This window comes from Electrophorus electricus, chromosome 2, assembly GCF_041902795.1.
Source record: "Electrophorus electricus isolate QZ-2024a chromosome 2, ASM4190279v1, whole genome shotgun sequence".
Classification (NCBI taxonomy): Eukaryota; Metazoa; Chordata; class Actinopteri; order Gymnotiformes; family Gymnotidae; genus Electrophorus; species Electrophorus electricus.
In genome coordinates this window covers 35,049,235-35,064,573 of record NC_137498.1, presented here as the reverse complement: position 1 = coordinate 35,064,573, position 15,339 = coordinate 35,049,235, and the positions used below count along the sequence as shown (strand labels likewise).

Below are 15,339 nucleotides of genomic sequence, written 5' to 3'. Positions count from 1 at the left end.
GGACCTGAGTTTGGCTTGGATTTCTCACTGGTTTGTGGGGGGGGGGGGGGGTTGTTTGTTTGTTTTTGTTTTTTATTGAAACACCATGTCCCATTAAGGTAGTTAATTCAGTGGTATCAGTAATAATACTTTATACAATTGCGCTGTAGTCATTGACTGTAAAAAGAGAAAGAAAACTGACATGGTTCAGTTGCGTCACCACTGGACATTGTTTGCTACCTCTTCGGTTTTGCTTCGCTTCATGTTGCAGATGCTGATAGCTGATGACACCAGCAGCATTTGAGATGGTATTTTGGCAGCTCCCTGGGGAAAAAAAACAACCTTTTGGAGCAAAATCCAAAGATGCTAAAATTACAATTGACTTCTTATTAAGGATAGGTTATGGCATCTTATTTGATAAGGTCTTAGAGTTTAAGGACATGAGTTTTGTAACCACAAGTCAAAAACTGATTTGTAGACCTCTTTTCTTGACAGTTTTAAATGATTGTCTTGAATGTAGTGTCTAATGTTCTCAACTCCATACAGCTTTTTTATGACTTTACCCTAATAATAATAATAATAATGGAATTACAAAAATGTAAAAGTTTGTTCTATAGTTATAAATGTTACACAAACTTATTACTCATTTATTTATTGTATATAGTTCAGTATTTCTTACTCTTCACACACTTCATATATGAGAGTGATCAAGCTCACATATGGAATTCTTATTTAGGATAGCATAAGATGTTGATCAAGCAGAACTGGACTTTAACCTTGTTGCACTGTGACACATGCTTTCAGCAACAGTGGTGAAGGTGTAAGCTGGTTCTGGTGAAGGTTCAGTCACTGGGGGTCTCACTTGTGGGCTCTAACACTAGCTTGGTTATGCTTGTGTGTGTGTGTGTGTGTGTGTGTGTGTGTGTTCCAGCTTCACGGCACTACTCTCGCTCTACTGGTGCTCTCCACGCCCCAGATGCCTTTGGGGCAGCAGGTGAACTGTGACGCCAGGCCTGCTCGAGCCTTATTCAAAAGCCATTCTGTTTTGCCTTGTCCATCCCATCACAGTGCTGCTTTTAGTTCAGCCTTCATCGGACCTGCATGCTTTAAGTTTAGGCTCCATAACCACTGTTCTTCCCATATCCTAGGTGACCGCATTCCAGCAAACAGCCATAAATGTGGGATAGACAAAACTGATGAATCCATTGGAAATGGATATCAGAAGTGATTAGCAATTGAAAGTTGGGCATTTAGGAGCAGAAGAGTCATCTTGTGATGGAATCAGGGGTCAGGAAGCTTCAGCAAGGGCATGAAGGGAAAGGTTTTCTGCATTTGAAGCTTTTTGCTGTAAATTAAATTAAGCCTCTCAAGCATCCATATTCAACCTCTTACCACCAGTGATTTTCCTGCATTTAACCCAAGTTTTTCTGTGCTTGTGTAATTTGCTTTTTGTTTTTCCTATGGGTTTTTGTTGCTGCGCAAAATTGTTTTATTACATTGTTGTGTTTGTTGTTGATGTGTTGTTTTTTTTTGTGATTGGGTGCAGATTGGATTTTATTTGCTGATTTATGGATTTTCAGAATGATGTGTACATGTCTTGGAGTCAGATGTTTTATGTGTTACTGTGTGTGTGTGTGTGTGTGTGTGTGTGTGTGTTAGGTTCGGGGTTGGGGATGTCTCAGTCCAGCCGTCTGTCTTCCTCTGTCAGTGCCATGAGAGTGTTAAATACAGGATCAGATGTAGAGGAGGCTCTTGCTGATGCACTGGTAATCTCACACACAAACCTCTTTTACAAAAACATGCACACTCATTGCTAAACCACTAAGTGTCTCCTACTGATTTTGCATTTAACACTGCTAAACCGCAAACATTTGCTTCCAATTCTGTTAATGCTGCCAGCTGTTAGGAGATATGCGTAGCAAGGTCAGTCCGTCTGTCTGTCTGTTTCACCTTAAGTGTTATGCTTTGTCTCTCTCCCAGCATGCCCTCTGTTTAAGTGCTGTTTGGTTCACTGTCCCTTTCTGTGTGTCCGTGAGCAGAAGAAACCGGCACGGCGGCGCTATGAGACCTATGGCATGTACTCGGACGACGACGCCAACAGTGACGCATCAAGCGTATGCTCGGAGCGCTCATACAGCTCACGCAACGGCAGTATCCCCACATACATGAGGCAGACGGAGGATGTGGCAGAGGTGCTCAACCGCTGTGCCTCCGCCAACTGGTCTGAGAGGAAGGAGGGCCTGGTTGGACTACAGACCATGCTGAAAAACCAGCGCACACTCAGGTAACACACACAAGTTTTCTCAAATGTCCTGGTAGCCAGTTGTTGTTGTTGTTGCGGCAGCTACATTCTGTAGTGATCTCCCTGTGCATGTACGGTTGGAGTTGCTCTTCTTAAAGGAACACCTGACGCTCTGTGTTTTGGTTTACACTGGCAATGGGGTCACTGAGCTCTCGTGTTTTTGTGCTTCTGTTTCAGCCGGGTCGAGCTCAAGCGGTTGTGTGAGATTTTCACCAGAATGTTTGCAGACCCACACAGCAAGGTATGTCCCGGCACACTGCTTGAAGTGGGGTGCACTCCTGCGCATACACACACAAACCTCTTTGCATGAATCTTTCAAACAGAATATCGGATTCTGCCTCACCAGCCTGTATTTTCCTGGGACAAACTCATATTCTCATTTTGCAGCACATTCGATAAGAATGTGCTCTGCACACTAACTCTGGGAGTGAGACCCGTGGCTAATGGCATGTTGGGTCGGGGTAGACTTCTTTCTCCTCCCTGCCAGTACTTGTGTGCCGCTCCGCTCCTCCTGCTTACCACAACAGCGCTTTCTCTACCCTGGGCCGATTTCTGCATTTTCCACTCACTTGCACGTACACACTCTCACATTTCCACATATTTATCAAATTCTTGGAAATTTATTTTGACTAAGACAAAGATTTTACTGTTCTTCATTAGTGCATTAATTTTCAGCAATATCAAGTCTTGGTGATATCCTGGTGGTCTAACTAAAATAGATGTTAAAAGCCTTACAAATTTTAAAATAATTTAAATAAATCACACTATGATAAAAATGAAAACATGCCTGTAGGCATATGAAAGCAGCAATACCTTCATCCATACACACAAATAGAAACACTAACCCATAGTCTCTCTTCCGGCGTTTGAGTTGGTGTCACTCACCTGCAACCATTTTCCTGGAGCTCCCTCGGGCCCTGTCCCTGCTCCTGGTGGGTGGGCCATTGCCCTGCTCCGGAAGTGTGATTGACGGGCTCCGGGCCCACCCCTCTCTCTGATTTTCAGCGTGAGTCCAGAGGCTTCGGCACGGCAGAATCCGGTATCAGTTCCGCCTCCTTTAAGGTACATTACACGTATCCACATGTTCACATGCCTTGACATGTCCTTCAGGTGCTGGACAACTGGAGCCCAGTTGCCATAATTTGCTTGGAAAGTCTTTGAGTGTGTTGCCCCAGAAAATGCCCTCCTCCTTGTGTACTTCCTTTTCTTCATCTCTCTTCCTTCCTTCTGTTCCTTGTATTCTTCCCTCTGCTCCACTATCATGTCTTCAAAGCAAAAAAATGAATAACTGGTCTCCTTCTCATTCACCATTCATCCGAAATGTCCAGTTATGACACAAGACCACTAAATATCAGTGTAAAGGTGTTTTAAAGCCTGACTTTTCTGTTTTAAATGTTTCTCTTTTAAATGTTGTGAACTATAAAGAGGAAACTCACTAGATTGTGTTGCTTTTTTTTTTTTCTTTTCATGCCTTTCCCTTGGGTGGAACTGTAGAGAGTAAGTTCAGATGTGTTTTATATAGATTTCTTTTGTTACTCTCTGTCCACAATTTAACAATTTGAGGTTTCTTAACACTTTTGGGTTTAATTTTATGACCTGCATTACTGATGAATTAGCTGTGCTTGTTGATGAGCATATAATCTTATTAATCATATAATCTTATTTGATTTCTAGGTGTTCAGTGCCAGCAGGCCAATCTGTGACACTAATATACTAATCAATAACAGATATTGACACTCGCCTGGCTGATGATTAACAAAGTCCATTAATATCCTCTCCTGCTTTTATGCCATTTTGCTCTTATCAAATCAGGAAAAAAAATTAAAACAAAGTGTCTTGTGCCATAATCTTAAATCCACCTGATTATATATTGGAAATGTTTGTGCATATGAATGGCAAGCTTTGCATCTAGATTAAACTACTACAAATAACCTCTTGATGTATAATGATCCTTCAGTGTGTGCAAAGCAAAGAGAAAGTTCACAACGTGTAAACAGAGCTAGTTCACCAAACCAGTTTAATTTTTTGTTTACACACTGTGTGTGTGGCAGGTGTTCAGCATGTTCCTGGAGACACTGGTGGATTTCATAGTGGTGCATAAGGAGGAGCTGCAGGACTGGCTCTTTGTGCTTCTCACCCAGCTGCTGAAGAAGATGGGCGCTGACCTGCTCGGCTCCGTCCAGGCAAAAGTGCAGAAAGCTCTCGATGTCACAAGGTTGGTGCCAGGAACGGCCTGCACACCCATGCCTTAGTAAATGATTACAACCAAAAGTGATCTGCTAGCACCACATTTTGTGTGCGTGTGTGTGTGTGTGTGTGTGTGTGTGCGTGTGTGTGCGTGTGTGTGCGTGTGTGTGTGTGTGTGTGTGTGTAGCAACAAACCTGTTTCTTGCATCTCTCTAGGGAATCGTTCCCTAATGATCTGCAGTTCACTATTCTTATGCGATTCACTGTAGACCAGACCCAGACACCCAACCTAAAGGTATGTGCTGCTCTGGAGTTTGCTTCAATATGTTCCGAGACTGACTGCATTGGTTATTGAGCCATTATGTTAGGCAATAGCCAGCACCTCTTACAGCAGTATTGTATCATAGATGGCTGCAGTGCAGGTGTTTGTGAGGTTTTCCAAACAGACAGAGATTGAGAATAAGCTTTGTGTTAATGCAATGAAGCAGATGCAAGCACTGCATCAAGTCTCTCCCAAACCATGAGGTCACTGCTTGGCACCAAGATTCCATGTCACCTTCATCTCCGACACGTTCACACGTTTCTCTGCCATTTGGACCTTCTCCATGCTTCTCCGCCATTTGTCATAGCTACTCCTCTCTCCCTCCTTCTCTCTTGTCCCTCCCTCCCTTTCTCTCCATCTCTGTGTGGGACACTCTGTCATTGACGTGCTCTCCTCTCTCTCTCTGAAGCCGGGGAGAAGGCGCTGTTGCCGGTACGGGGGCGGGGCTATAGAATTGCTTCCCCTCAGAAAGCGGCGGCATGCTTGCACACTGCAGGAACATATCCAAGTGTGGAACCAAGCAGTACAGGTCAGTGAGACACAGGGGAAGCAATTCTATAGCGTGCAGGCTCCCAACAGGCAGCTTCTGTGCCCAGTTGTATAAAGGCTGGCTTGATGACATCATAGTCTGGACAGCTCTAAGTTGTACCCAATACCATTTACTAATCAAATGAAAATGGGCTTTGGCAGGATTCTATAGAGTGCTAAACTGAGCCCATGTCAAGGTCATTGCTCTGCAGAGAGAGAGCGATCCTTCAGTGCTGCAGTTATTACATCATTCACTGCACCTTAGAGGAGCAACTCGGGTTACTAGGTAGATAATGGACACTGTGCACCCGATGAACTGGACGAGGGAGTGGAGCTTTAGGATTGGGACATGTAATGGCTTTTGTCTCTTCTAGGCCAGGCTGTGCCTCAAACCCCTGATCTCCTGCTCACTTAAACCACCCTTTGCTGCATTGTTCCATTCCATGCTGTCTCTCATTTCTCCCTGTGGCTGTGATCACTGTGCCAAGGATAGCTGAGTTGTGGGCATGACTCTGTTTCCAGATCCATAGATTGTGGATATTAAAGGTGTTTTGGTGGTGGTTTTGTTTTGTTTTTTTCCTCTAGGTAGTCTTGGTATTTCTTCACAAATATAAGATGGTGCTTGCATTGTGCTCATGTTTGAGTTGATGTTTCAGTAAAGGGAATGAATTAGAGAGTTGAGATCTTTGTAATATTATTTAGTAAATTAACAGGTGTGCTATGGTGTAAATGCTAGCCATACAAAAGCCATAAGTGACTGAAATTTGTAGCAGAATTGTGTTGTAGCTTAGTAGTAATGCGAGGACAATATTTCCAGGTGAAGGTGGCCATTCTGAAGTACATTGAGACGCTGACACTACAGATGGAGCCACAGGACTTTGTGAACTCGAGTGAGACCAGGCTGGCCGTCTCCCGCATCATCACGTGGACCACAGAGCCCAAGAGCTCTGATGTCAGGAAGGTACGTGTGTTTGATGCAAACTCGATATACACCATTTGCATGCTTTCCCAGGTTCCCTATGATTTTTTTAAAGTAGCATGAAACATTTTCTTAGATGATGTGGCTCACAACGGTGAGGTGTTTGTTTGTTTGTTTGTTTGTTTGTTTGTTTGTTTTTTCTGGGGGTGGGGGGTGGCTGGTTTGTTTGCTTCCAACCCCCAACCCCCAAGTTTTCACACTCCAGATAAAACCTTTAGGCTATTATCAGGCTACCACAAATGTATGCAAATTTCTGGGTGCTGTGTAGTTTAGTCTATATTTTACCTGCATTTCTGTCATGGTACTCTGAAAAGGCTTTATTTTGTGGTGCATTTAATGAATTTCTCGAGGGATTGTGTTTTCCTGGTTCCAGGCAGCCCAGTCTGTGCTGATTGCGCTGTTCCAGTTGAATACACCAGAGTTCACCATGCTTCTAGGGGCACTGCCTAAAACCTTTCAGGATGGAGCCACCAAACTTCTACAGAACTACCTGCGCAACACGGGTAATGTAGCACAGGTAAGGTGAACACACCCACACATTATCACATTATCAGCAAGCGCGCGCGTGCTTGTGTGTGTGTCTCTCTCTCTCTCTCTCTCTCTCTCTCTCTCTCTCTCTCTCATATTCTCATATATATATATATATATATATATATATATATATATATAGCGCCTTCTACTCCAATTAAACTGAGGTTTAAGTGCAAAATGCCTGTGTTAATTTAAAGGTATTTAAATCTTTATTGGTTGAGCTTTTATAGATATCGTATTTCTTATTATACACAGTCTGAACCTCCCCACCACACCCAATAATTTCATTTAACCTTAAGAACACTTATGTTTAGTATCAGAATTTATAACTACATCACGTGTTGGGTATCTTGATTTAGTTGAGCGAGTTTGTCGTCGTCCCCAAAAAAGATGCTTTTGTACATATAATTCATTCTGATGCTGCTGATGGTGGTCTCATGGTCAAATAATACAAGTGAGCAAGTCCCACTGGCACCCATGCCTGACCATTACTGTGTTTTACAGATGAGCTGGTGTGCTTTGGATAATGGGCAGCTGCCCTTTTCTATCCACACATTCTTCTCTCCATCACTCGGGTGTTTTGTCTCATTTGTCTCAGAGCGTTTTAGGAAACTAACATGGCCTTGCTGTTCATGAGGCTTACCAGGAATTTCTATCTAGTGGTGAACTCTGATGTTATACTGGTTTGTTCTCATTGTGGCATTTTATGACACTTCTGTCTCTACACCCTGTGGCCTCTGTAAACTGTTTTCTTCACTGAAAGCTTTCTGTGGTCATTACAAGCTTTGATTCTAACAGGTCTGTGGTAGGCTTACCAGTGTGTTTTTATTCTTCTTCTTAACAATGGACCAAACTGTTGATTTTAACATACATTATGTACTGGCTGTGTGTCTGATTAATTTCCTTTGATTTTTCAGCCTCAGAATAGACTGCTTTACTTACTGACCTTTCTTTACTTCTTATTTTAAAGGAACAGAAACAGATTCCAGATTCAAATGCCATATCTATCTGGTCAACTCTAGAACTTCTCTTGGCTCTCTTGAGCATTAACTAGTGATGGCACAGCACACAGCTGGCCAAGAAACAACCAAACAGTCAGATTCTCAGTTACTTAAAGATGTGCAGCCTTGGGGAAACTGTGATTGATTTAATAATATATTATAAAACAATGATTCTCTCTGTCGAAATATAAAATTGTAAAGGGAGTAATCAGGTGCTGGCAAACTGTGTGTCAAATTCCCAGTCATCAGTCACTTTGTACAGACCACTATGGTACAAAAGGAGTGGTACATGACACCCACTGAAATAAGTCTGCTTACCTTGTTAGCCCTTAGGTGGCTCTGGGGCTTCTTGAGTGGTTCCTGAAATTTCTGTCAGTTTCTGAATGGGATATTAAAGACATGAAATCCACTTTACTGGTACTGCAGGCTCCAGTGGGAAGCCCTCTGACGCGGCACACGCCAAGATCACCAGCCAGCTGGTGTAGCCCACTAACATCCCCTACCAACACATCACAGAAAACACCCTCACCTAGGTAACCCTCACCTTCATATACACATGCAAGTTGTTCCTAATGGTCACATTTTGCATGCTAGGTTTACAATCCACTCATCCTGTCCTGCTTGTACAGTGCATTCGATTATGACACAGAGAATATGAACTCAGAGGAGATCTACAGTTCTCTGCGTGGCGTTAGCCAAGCCATCCAGAACTTCAGTGTCCGAAGCCAAGAGGACATGACTGAAGCACCTCGCAAAAGAGAAGGGGATGGTGAAGAGGTGAGTCATGATGGAAGAAGACTGTCTAAGTGAGATGACTTGCCGTTTCTTTCTCTCTCTGATGCATGTTTGTTTATCTACAGGGCGGTGCCGACATTACAGACTCTGGTCGGACAGCACTGGATAACAAAACCTCTCTGCTGAATACCATGCCCCTCCTCTCCTCTAGTCCCCGCCCCACAAGGGAATACCAGCCAGGTAGTTACACTGACTCCTCCTTTGGCTCCTCCCCCTTTAATAAGAACCTAAAAGATGCTCTGGACCAAGAAACCGAACCACTCCAAGATGGTGAGACAATGGTTTTATACTGTAATTCTGCATTTCACTGGACAACAGTATGGGGCTGATGAGCATGGTTCAGACTTATCAGTGGAACTAGGAGGGGCTGAACTACCCCTTTGAAAGTCAAATAATGTGGCTCTGTATTTTGTAAACATTTGCTTTACTGTTGTTAGTATTAAATGAGGATTCTGAGTTTTACAGGCAGTACAGTTCTTTGGCCTATGTTGTACATACTTTATTTGACAAGTTCATTTAAATTGGCACTATCGCCATGAACCAATAGCCTGTTGGATTTGAAACCAACACAGAAAGCAGTTGTTAAAGGGATTATTTAAGATAAGTAATGCTGGACATGAACAATTAGTGAGCAGTGATGGCAGAATCCTGCAGTTGAGAATTTGCTCGAGTAGAGAGTAGCAGCAGAATTCTGTAAGGAACTGTAAGCCTCTTTGGTATTGTTACCTACCTGCAGAATTATAGGCACTTTCTCCCATTTTTATGCTTGGCCTGGTCACTGGTGAGCATGTTGGGCTCACAAGGCCCTCTAGGTGGCTGCACACCTGGAGGTAAGTTCTTATCTTCTGCTGGGTCATAGTGCCTTCAGACAGCAGTGAGGACCAGTCAGAGGTGGTGGCTGAGCTGCTGAAGGAGCTGTCCAATCACAGCGAGCGGGTGGAGGAGAGGAAGGCGGCACTGTGTGAGCTCATGCGCCTTATGAAGGAGACGCAACTGCACGTGTGGGATGAGCATTTCAAAACCATTCTCCTGCTGCTACTGGAAACCCTGGGAGATGGCGAGGTGCACACAAACACACACTCCTGAATAATAAAGGCCAAATAAAAAAAGATCAAATCTTGTTTTGAATTTTTGCTCATGTGTTCTCTTCTGCAGCATGTGATTCGTGCGTTGGCTTTGCGGGTGTTGAAGGAAATTCTAAACAGGCAGCCTTGGCGCTTTAAAAACTATGCAGAGCTTACTATCATGAAAACCTTGGAAGCACACAAAGACCCGCACAAAGAGGTCTTATCTCTAAAAATGCAACTGCCCCATACACATGCATTATACAAACTCATTGCAAATTCAGTTGCTGTTTTTTCTTAAATGGTTATATAAAATTTTGTGTGTGTGTAGGTGATCCGGGCAGCAGAGGAGGCAGCAGCTATGCTGGCGAGTTCTATAAGCCCAGAGCAGTGCATTAAGGTCCTGTGTCCCATCATTCAGTCAGCAGACTACCCCATCAACCTGGCTGCCATCAAGATGCTCACCAAAGTCATCGAACGGCTTTCCAAAGATGGCCTGCTCCACATGCTCCCTGAGATTGTTCCTGGGCTCATACAGGTAAGGACTGACTAGTGGTGCATTTATAGCACGGTGTTTTCAGGGTTGTATGGCACACTGGAGAGCCCTGGATTTCTTTGTCTGTTATCTGCACCATTTCTATACATCTGGTGGTGTTTATTCTTTTTCTATTTTTTCTTTTTCTAGTTTTTTAATGACAACAGATCAAAGCATGAACAGAAAAAACAGGGGAAAAAATATAAACTATATAAATAAATGGGGGGGGGGGGGGTGGGAGAAACTACACTTAATTAATTAATTAATTTTAAAAGGTAGTCTTGCCCATTAGTGTGGCTATATTTTGATCAGCTGTCATATTTTTCATATGAACTAACCTCCGTATGGAATAGGGATGCTCATTTTAATTGTTTTTCCTGTCTGATAGCCAGCGCCAGTTAGACCTTTAACCGTTAACCGTCTTTTTCAGAAGAATGGGCTTATTTTTATATGTGCAAATATCAGCAGCACCAACAACCACAGAACAGAACAAAGGACACATTGAATCCACAGTGCGCCGAGTGCTCTCTTTAGAACCAGCATAATAGCCTAGATGTAGGAAAGTGTGCATAAAAAATGTATTAAAATAAATTGTAAATAGTAACAAAATGAAAGCGCACACATTGAATCCTCCAGTGCTGAGTGTGCTGTGTATCCAGAATAACAGCCTAGATCTCTTATGTAGGAAAATATTTTTAAAAAATAGTATCCATACTTGTTGCACATGTCCAAATGCTCCCATGAGTTGATTTCTCATTTACCATGCAGCAAACTTTTTAAAATTGCTTTTTTTTTTCTTTCTTTTTTTTATGTATGTGTATTTTGTTTTGTTTTGTTTTTGTTTTTTGTTTAACTGATCAATTTGTCAAAACTTATTGTCACAAACAGTTATTGAGTTGAACACTTTAACGGTTATTGACCCAAAATTGTGGTGCTTGCACCACAAAATGGTGTCTAAATTGATTCCATATTCTCAGAGGTGATTCTGACAATTTTTGTATAAAATGGGGAACCTTTTAAATGAAACTCGCAAGTGCAATAAGAGATGCAGGTCTAGAGCAGTGTTTCCAAACCCAGTGTTCAGGGCCCACCTGACACTTCCACAGTTTTGCTCTGTCCAAGTTTCTAACACTTTCTAACCCTCAGGTGGGCCCCAAGGACTGTTTTGAGAAACACTGGCCTAGAGTGAATAGCTTCCATTTGAAGGCCAAGAGGAGAGGAAAATGAGGTCTCTATTGCTGCCAATATTGTATAACCTTAAGTTTGTTTGGCCACTAGTAAAATCTAGTCGGGCACAGCTAAAAGTTTTGCCAGTGATCTCATGATTCAAAAATTGAAAAAAACTCTAATCTTTTTACCAATGCATATGCTTATAAAGACCTGTAATATTGTTTAAATTCACCATTCATTTTAATGTAGTACCAGATGGGGAATTTGAAGTATTTGGTGAGATGAAGGAAATTTTCATCAATCTCATCGCAAATGAGGGGCCAACATTTTTATTGGTTTTATCTACATATTCAAAATATTTGGGTCTAGATTACCTGCCTGATCTATTTTTTAAAATGCTAAATGTTAAGGTCTGCTTGTAAAAGAAGGTACTGTTTATAAAATATCTCTGGAAGGAGATGCTACACTCATTATCTTAATTGGGCAATGCTCTTTATCAAAAAATGTTTGTGTGTGTAAATATGAAATTATAGTTTCCCTAATATGCTTTTAAGGTTTCACACAAAGTAGATGTAGAGATCTCAGAGGTTGTATTGGTGCTTGGAAAAAAATATGTATGAGTTTGAAATGTATTTAACAAAGTCCTCATTAGAGAGTTTACATGTATTATTAATCATCAAGGAACTTGACCAGTATCTACTTCTGCAAGCCAGATGGCCCTAATTAAAGGAACAGGGCTGGAAATGAGAATAGTACTATATGAACAAGAATGCACTGAAGGGATTATAGACTTTTCTTGCGGACAACAGAATTAAAGTACAGTGTACATGAGGGGGCACAAAGAATATGCTCTATGATTAAAGAACCTGCATGTAACAAATTACAGACTCTCCCAAAAATGTGGTGATTCTTTTTCCTTTAATGTGTAGGGTTATGATAACTCTGAGAGCAGTGTAAGGAAAGCTTGCGTGTTCTGCCTTGTGGCCATCTATGCGATCATTGGAGAGGATCTCAAGCCTCACCTCAGCCAACTGTCTGGCAGCAAGGTGACTTGGTTGCATGCACCGCTCTCTTCCCCCTTTCACTGTTTAGCAAGAGCACATGAAAGCCACATGTTGACCCTGTCTCTGTCTGCCTCCCCAGCTGAAGCTGCTGAATTTGTATATAAAGCGTGCTCAGAGTGGCTCCAGCGGAAGCGATCCATCTTCGGACGTGGGTAGTCAAGGCCTGTAGCTCCACCCACAGGACTTCATGAGCGCAGGCTTTTTAACCTGCGTACAAACACTTGGACTGCTCTACACTTGCACAGCCTTGCAGACACACACACAAACACACATGTAAACACACATATGAACGTACTGCTGGACACCTTCTCTTGCTTCACCCCACCAGCACTGGACTCATCTTAAAATCTTCCTCCCAAACAGTTCAACTCCTGTGATTGTGTGTGAGCGTGTCTTTCTTTGTGGATGCTCCATTTGTGGCGATGATGGTAAGCTTTTATTTGCTTGTGGTCAGTTAATAGAGGGAATGTGTGGGTGAATGTGTATGAGAGAAACAGAATTAGTTACTTGTGGAAATCCCGGCAATGACACAAGGGTGAGCGAGTGGAGGCTTTGGGGTGTCACTCCACAATATAGAGATCTTTTTTTTTGTATCAAGGGGCTTTCGGGAAAACTGGGATTTGTCAGATGCAACACAGATCTCTAGCATCTGAACAGAAATATAATTAACAACCCTAATAGCTCCCTGTTGATATTAATGGTCATATCACTTCATAATCCTGAGCAGTTGCTCTATTATATGGCATACTTTGCTTGGCTATATGCATGTCATGATTTAAAACCAAACTTTGATGGGGCTTAACGAGCCTGGTGGCCCATTTTCACGCCCAAGGTTTGTGGCGCAGTTCTGCGAAGACAGATGTGACAGATTTACATAGGCAATATGTATCTATATATAACACAACAGGAGTATTTGAGGAAGTCTTGTTACTTGGAGGGCGTGTGTATTCTTTTAAGTAGCATAGTGTCATTCTTCTCCAATGGTAAATTTGTAGAAATGTATTTACACATTTAAATGCAAAACTGCTGTCTTTTGCCTCCCTGTAGTCTTTCCCCTCTGTGAGGAATTTTTCCTCTCATTTCCCCACTGCATTTCTAAAGCTATGCTAACAAAATTAAAATAAAGAAAAAAATGTACAGACATGAATCAATTGTTTTGTATTTCATTTGTTTTGTCATTTCTCTTTGGGTTCTGTGTGGAGATTACAGACCTCTGATGGACTTTATCAGAGGCAAAAGTGCAAAGCCCATGGCACTACTGATATGCTCTTGTTTGGACCACTTATATGTAGTTGAAAGAAGATCCCTTGCTTTACTCAGAATGCACTATCATTTCAATGAATTTTAAAATGGAACAGATGTAACAATTTTAGAAATATGTTTGTACTGGCTTTTCAGTAGTAGACCACTACAATTTAGCTTTAAGACTGGACACTCAGTTCTTATCACCAAATTTAGAAGAATTTATGCGAAAATTTTGGCAGTTGTGTATTCAACAGATTTATGTGATGCACAAGTTATTAATAATTGGCATTTTTGTCAAAGAACAAACTATTAGACAAAAACTGCAGGGTTTTTTGTAGTGCTTGAGGTGTGATCAGTGAGCCCCTAGTGCTGGAGCAGTTAAGTATTGGTGAGTGTGTGGTAGGTAAGTACCACACATGAATCTTTATTAAGATTTAGCTTTGGGTGGTTTTGGTTAGTTTCTATCAAGGAGATGTATACAATCTGAAGTGACAGGAGAAAACATTCAAGACATAAGTGATATCTTCCTCTACAGACAGGCATTTTGTAGTACTGACACAGTAGACTTTCAACACTTGTACACACCCTTTTAAAAAGTTCAAAATGGCACTCACTTGAGAAAAGGATTTAAATTCAGCACTGGTGCTGATTGTAACTGAAAATACTATATAGCCACTGTGGTATTGGACGACAGAAGAAAAAAAAATTAAGCGAAACCTAGGCACTTTCTGCAGGGCCAATCATGATCGTTTAAATTCATACGCCACAGCTGATATGTGCGCTACATAACAAGCAAACAAAAATAATTTTTATGAAGCTATACTGTGGACCATCCAACTATTTTTTGTAACCCATTTTAAATACTTCGAGTGGTTTGAATTTGTTATAATGAAGGAGGACCAGTAATTTAAACTGGCATTACACCATAGACCTCTTGGGTTTAGCGAGGCAGGCGAGCCTCGTCTACGGTGCACGATGACGACAGATATCTGGATGCCTATTGGTTGAGCAAGGCGCTCTGGTCCTGAACGGAGCTTTGTGATTTGCTAGTACATCTTGTGGCGAGCCCCTTTGCAGCTGTGGTTCGGGCAGTTCGGTGTCGTGACAGGAAGCCGTGACGTGCGATTTCACGCTTCTTCGGAAATTCCTCAAGTCTCAACCAACCTAGGCAGGTGGCCAGCGTCATGAAATTACGCGGGCGGTTTTGCACGGGAGCGGACCAGTTATTTAGTGAGCGTACAGTGCGTAGCTGTGTTGGATTAGAAGGCAGCGAAAATAACCAGATCCAAAACGTTATAGCTTTTGGACGGACGTGGCGTGTGTGAATGTGATGCACGGACTCGACTGTCAACAACGTCCTCCCACTTCTCATCGCCAGTGGAAGATCGCGTAGCTGCTGCCAAGCTGCAGATATACTTTTTTGTTAGTTAGTTAGCTAGCTAGCTAGGAAGAAGAAAAAAAAACATACCTGGGATTCGTTACTAAGATGAACAGGGAGCCCGCCTCTTGATCGTGATAAATCTTTGTATCCAAGTACAGATCCAAGGCGCCAGTCGTGTCCTTAACGACAACTCTCACGAAAGAAAATCTGTGGTTCTAGTTGGTTATGTAGCGTTACCTGCATGGCGAGGCACACA

At 42.2% G+C, this 15,339-nt stretch overlaps 2 protein-coding genes and 1 long non-coding RNA gene across 45 annotated transcripts in view; 2 read left to right on the top strand and 1 right to left on the bottom strand.

The window, feature by feature from the left end:
* clasp2 (cytoplasmic linker associated protein 2) overlaps positions 1-13,604 on the top strand; it is a 73,434-nt gene extending 59,830 nt beyond the window's left edge. For 10 of the 40 annotated variants that reach the window (XM_081700875.1, XM_081700813.1, XM_081700854.1 and 7 more), the window contains 19 exons: positions 911-973; positions 1,639-1,745; positions 1,879-1,902; positions 2,019-2,263; positions 2,459-2,522; positions 3,287-3,343; positions 4,333-4,496; positions 4,685-4,763; positions 5,200-5,319; positions 6,136-6,279; positions 6,671-6,814; positions 8,256-8,362; positions 8,459-8,606; positions 8,690-8,894; positions 9,484-9,686; positions 9,780-9,908; positions 10,020-10,226; positions 12,323-12,439; positions 12,537-13,604. In XM_081700875.1, coding sequence (XP_081557001.1) covers positions 911-973; positions 1,639-1,745; positions 1,879-1,902; positions 2,019-2,263; positions 2,459-2,522; positions 3,287-3,343; positions 4,333-4,496; positions 4,685-4,763; positions 5,200-5,319; positions 6,136-6,279; positions 6,671-6,814; positions 8,256-8,362; positions 8,459-8,606; positions 8,690-8,894; positions 9,484-9,686; positions 9,780-9,908; positions 10,020-10,226; positions 12,323-12,439; positions 12,537-12,626 — 2,417 coding nt within the window. In that variant the 3' untranslated portion in view covers positions 12,627-13,604. The remainder of the gene's footprint in view (positions 1-910; positions 974-1,638; positions 1,746-1,878; positions 1,903-2,018; positions 2,264-2,458; positions 2,523-3,286; positions 3,344-4,332; positions 4,497-4,684; positions 4,764-5,199; positions 5,320-6,135; positions 6,280-6,670; positions 6,815-8,255; positions 8,363-8,458; positions 8,607-8,689; positions 8,895-9,483; positions 9,687-9,779; positions 9,909-10,019; positions 10,227-12,322; positions 12,440-12,536) is intronic. The other 30 variants (XM_081700969.1, XM_081700919.1, XM_081700900.1 and 27 more) reach the window with 13 other exon arrangements.
* On the bottom strand, positions 4,414-9,492 carry LOC145652016 (uncharacterized). Its single transcript, XR_014118170.1, has 3 exons — positions 9,355-9,492; positions 8,148-8,208; positions 4,414-4,528 (listed from the first exon to the last, which is right to left on the bottom strand). It is a non-coding gene; the product is annotated as an uncharacterized LOC145652016 (long non-coding RNA).
* A 1,014-nt stretch (positions 13,605-14,618) lies between the features above and the next one.
* The window catches only part of ubp1 (upstream binding protein 1), a 13,734-nt gene continuing 13,013 nt past the window's right edge, over positions 14,619-15,339 (top strand). Inside the window, exon 1 of one of the 4 annotated variants that reach the window (XM_035529285.2) lies at positions 14,619-15,339. This exon is cut by the window's right edge and continues 288 nt beyond it. The gene's annotated coding sequence lies outside the window, so the exon portion shown is untranslated. The other 3 variants (XM_035529283.2, XM_081701034.1, XM_035529284.2) reach the window with 3 other exon arrangements.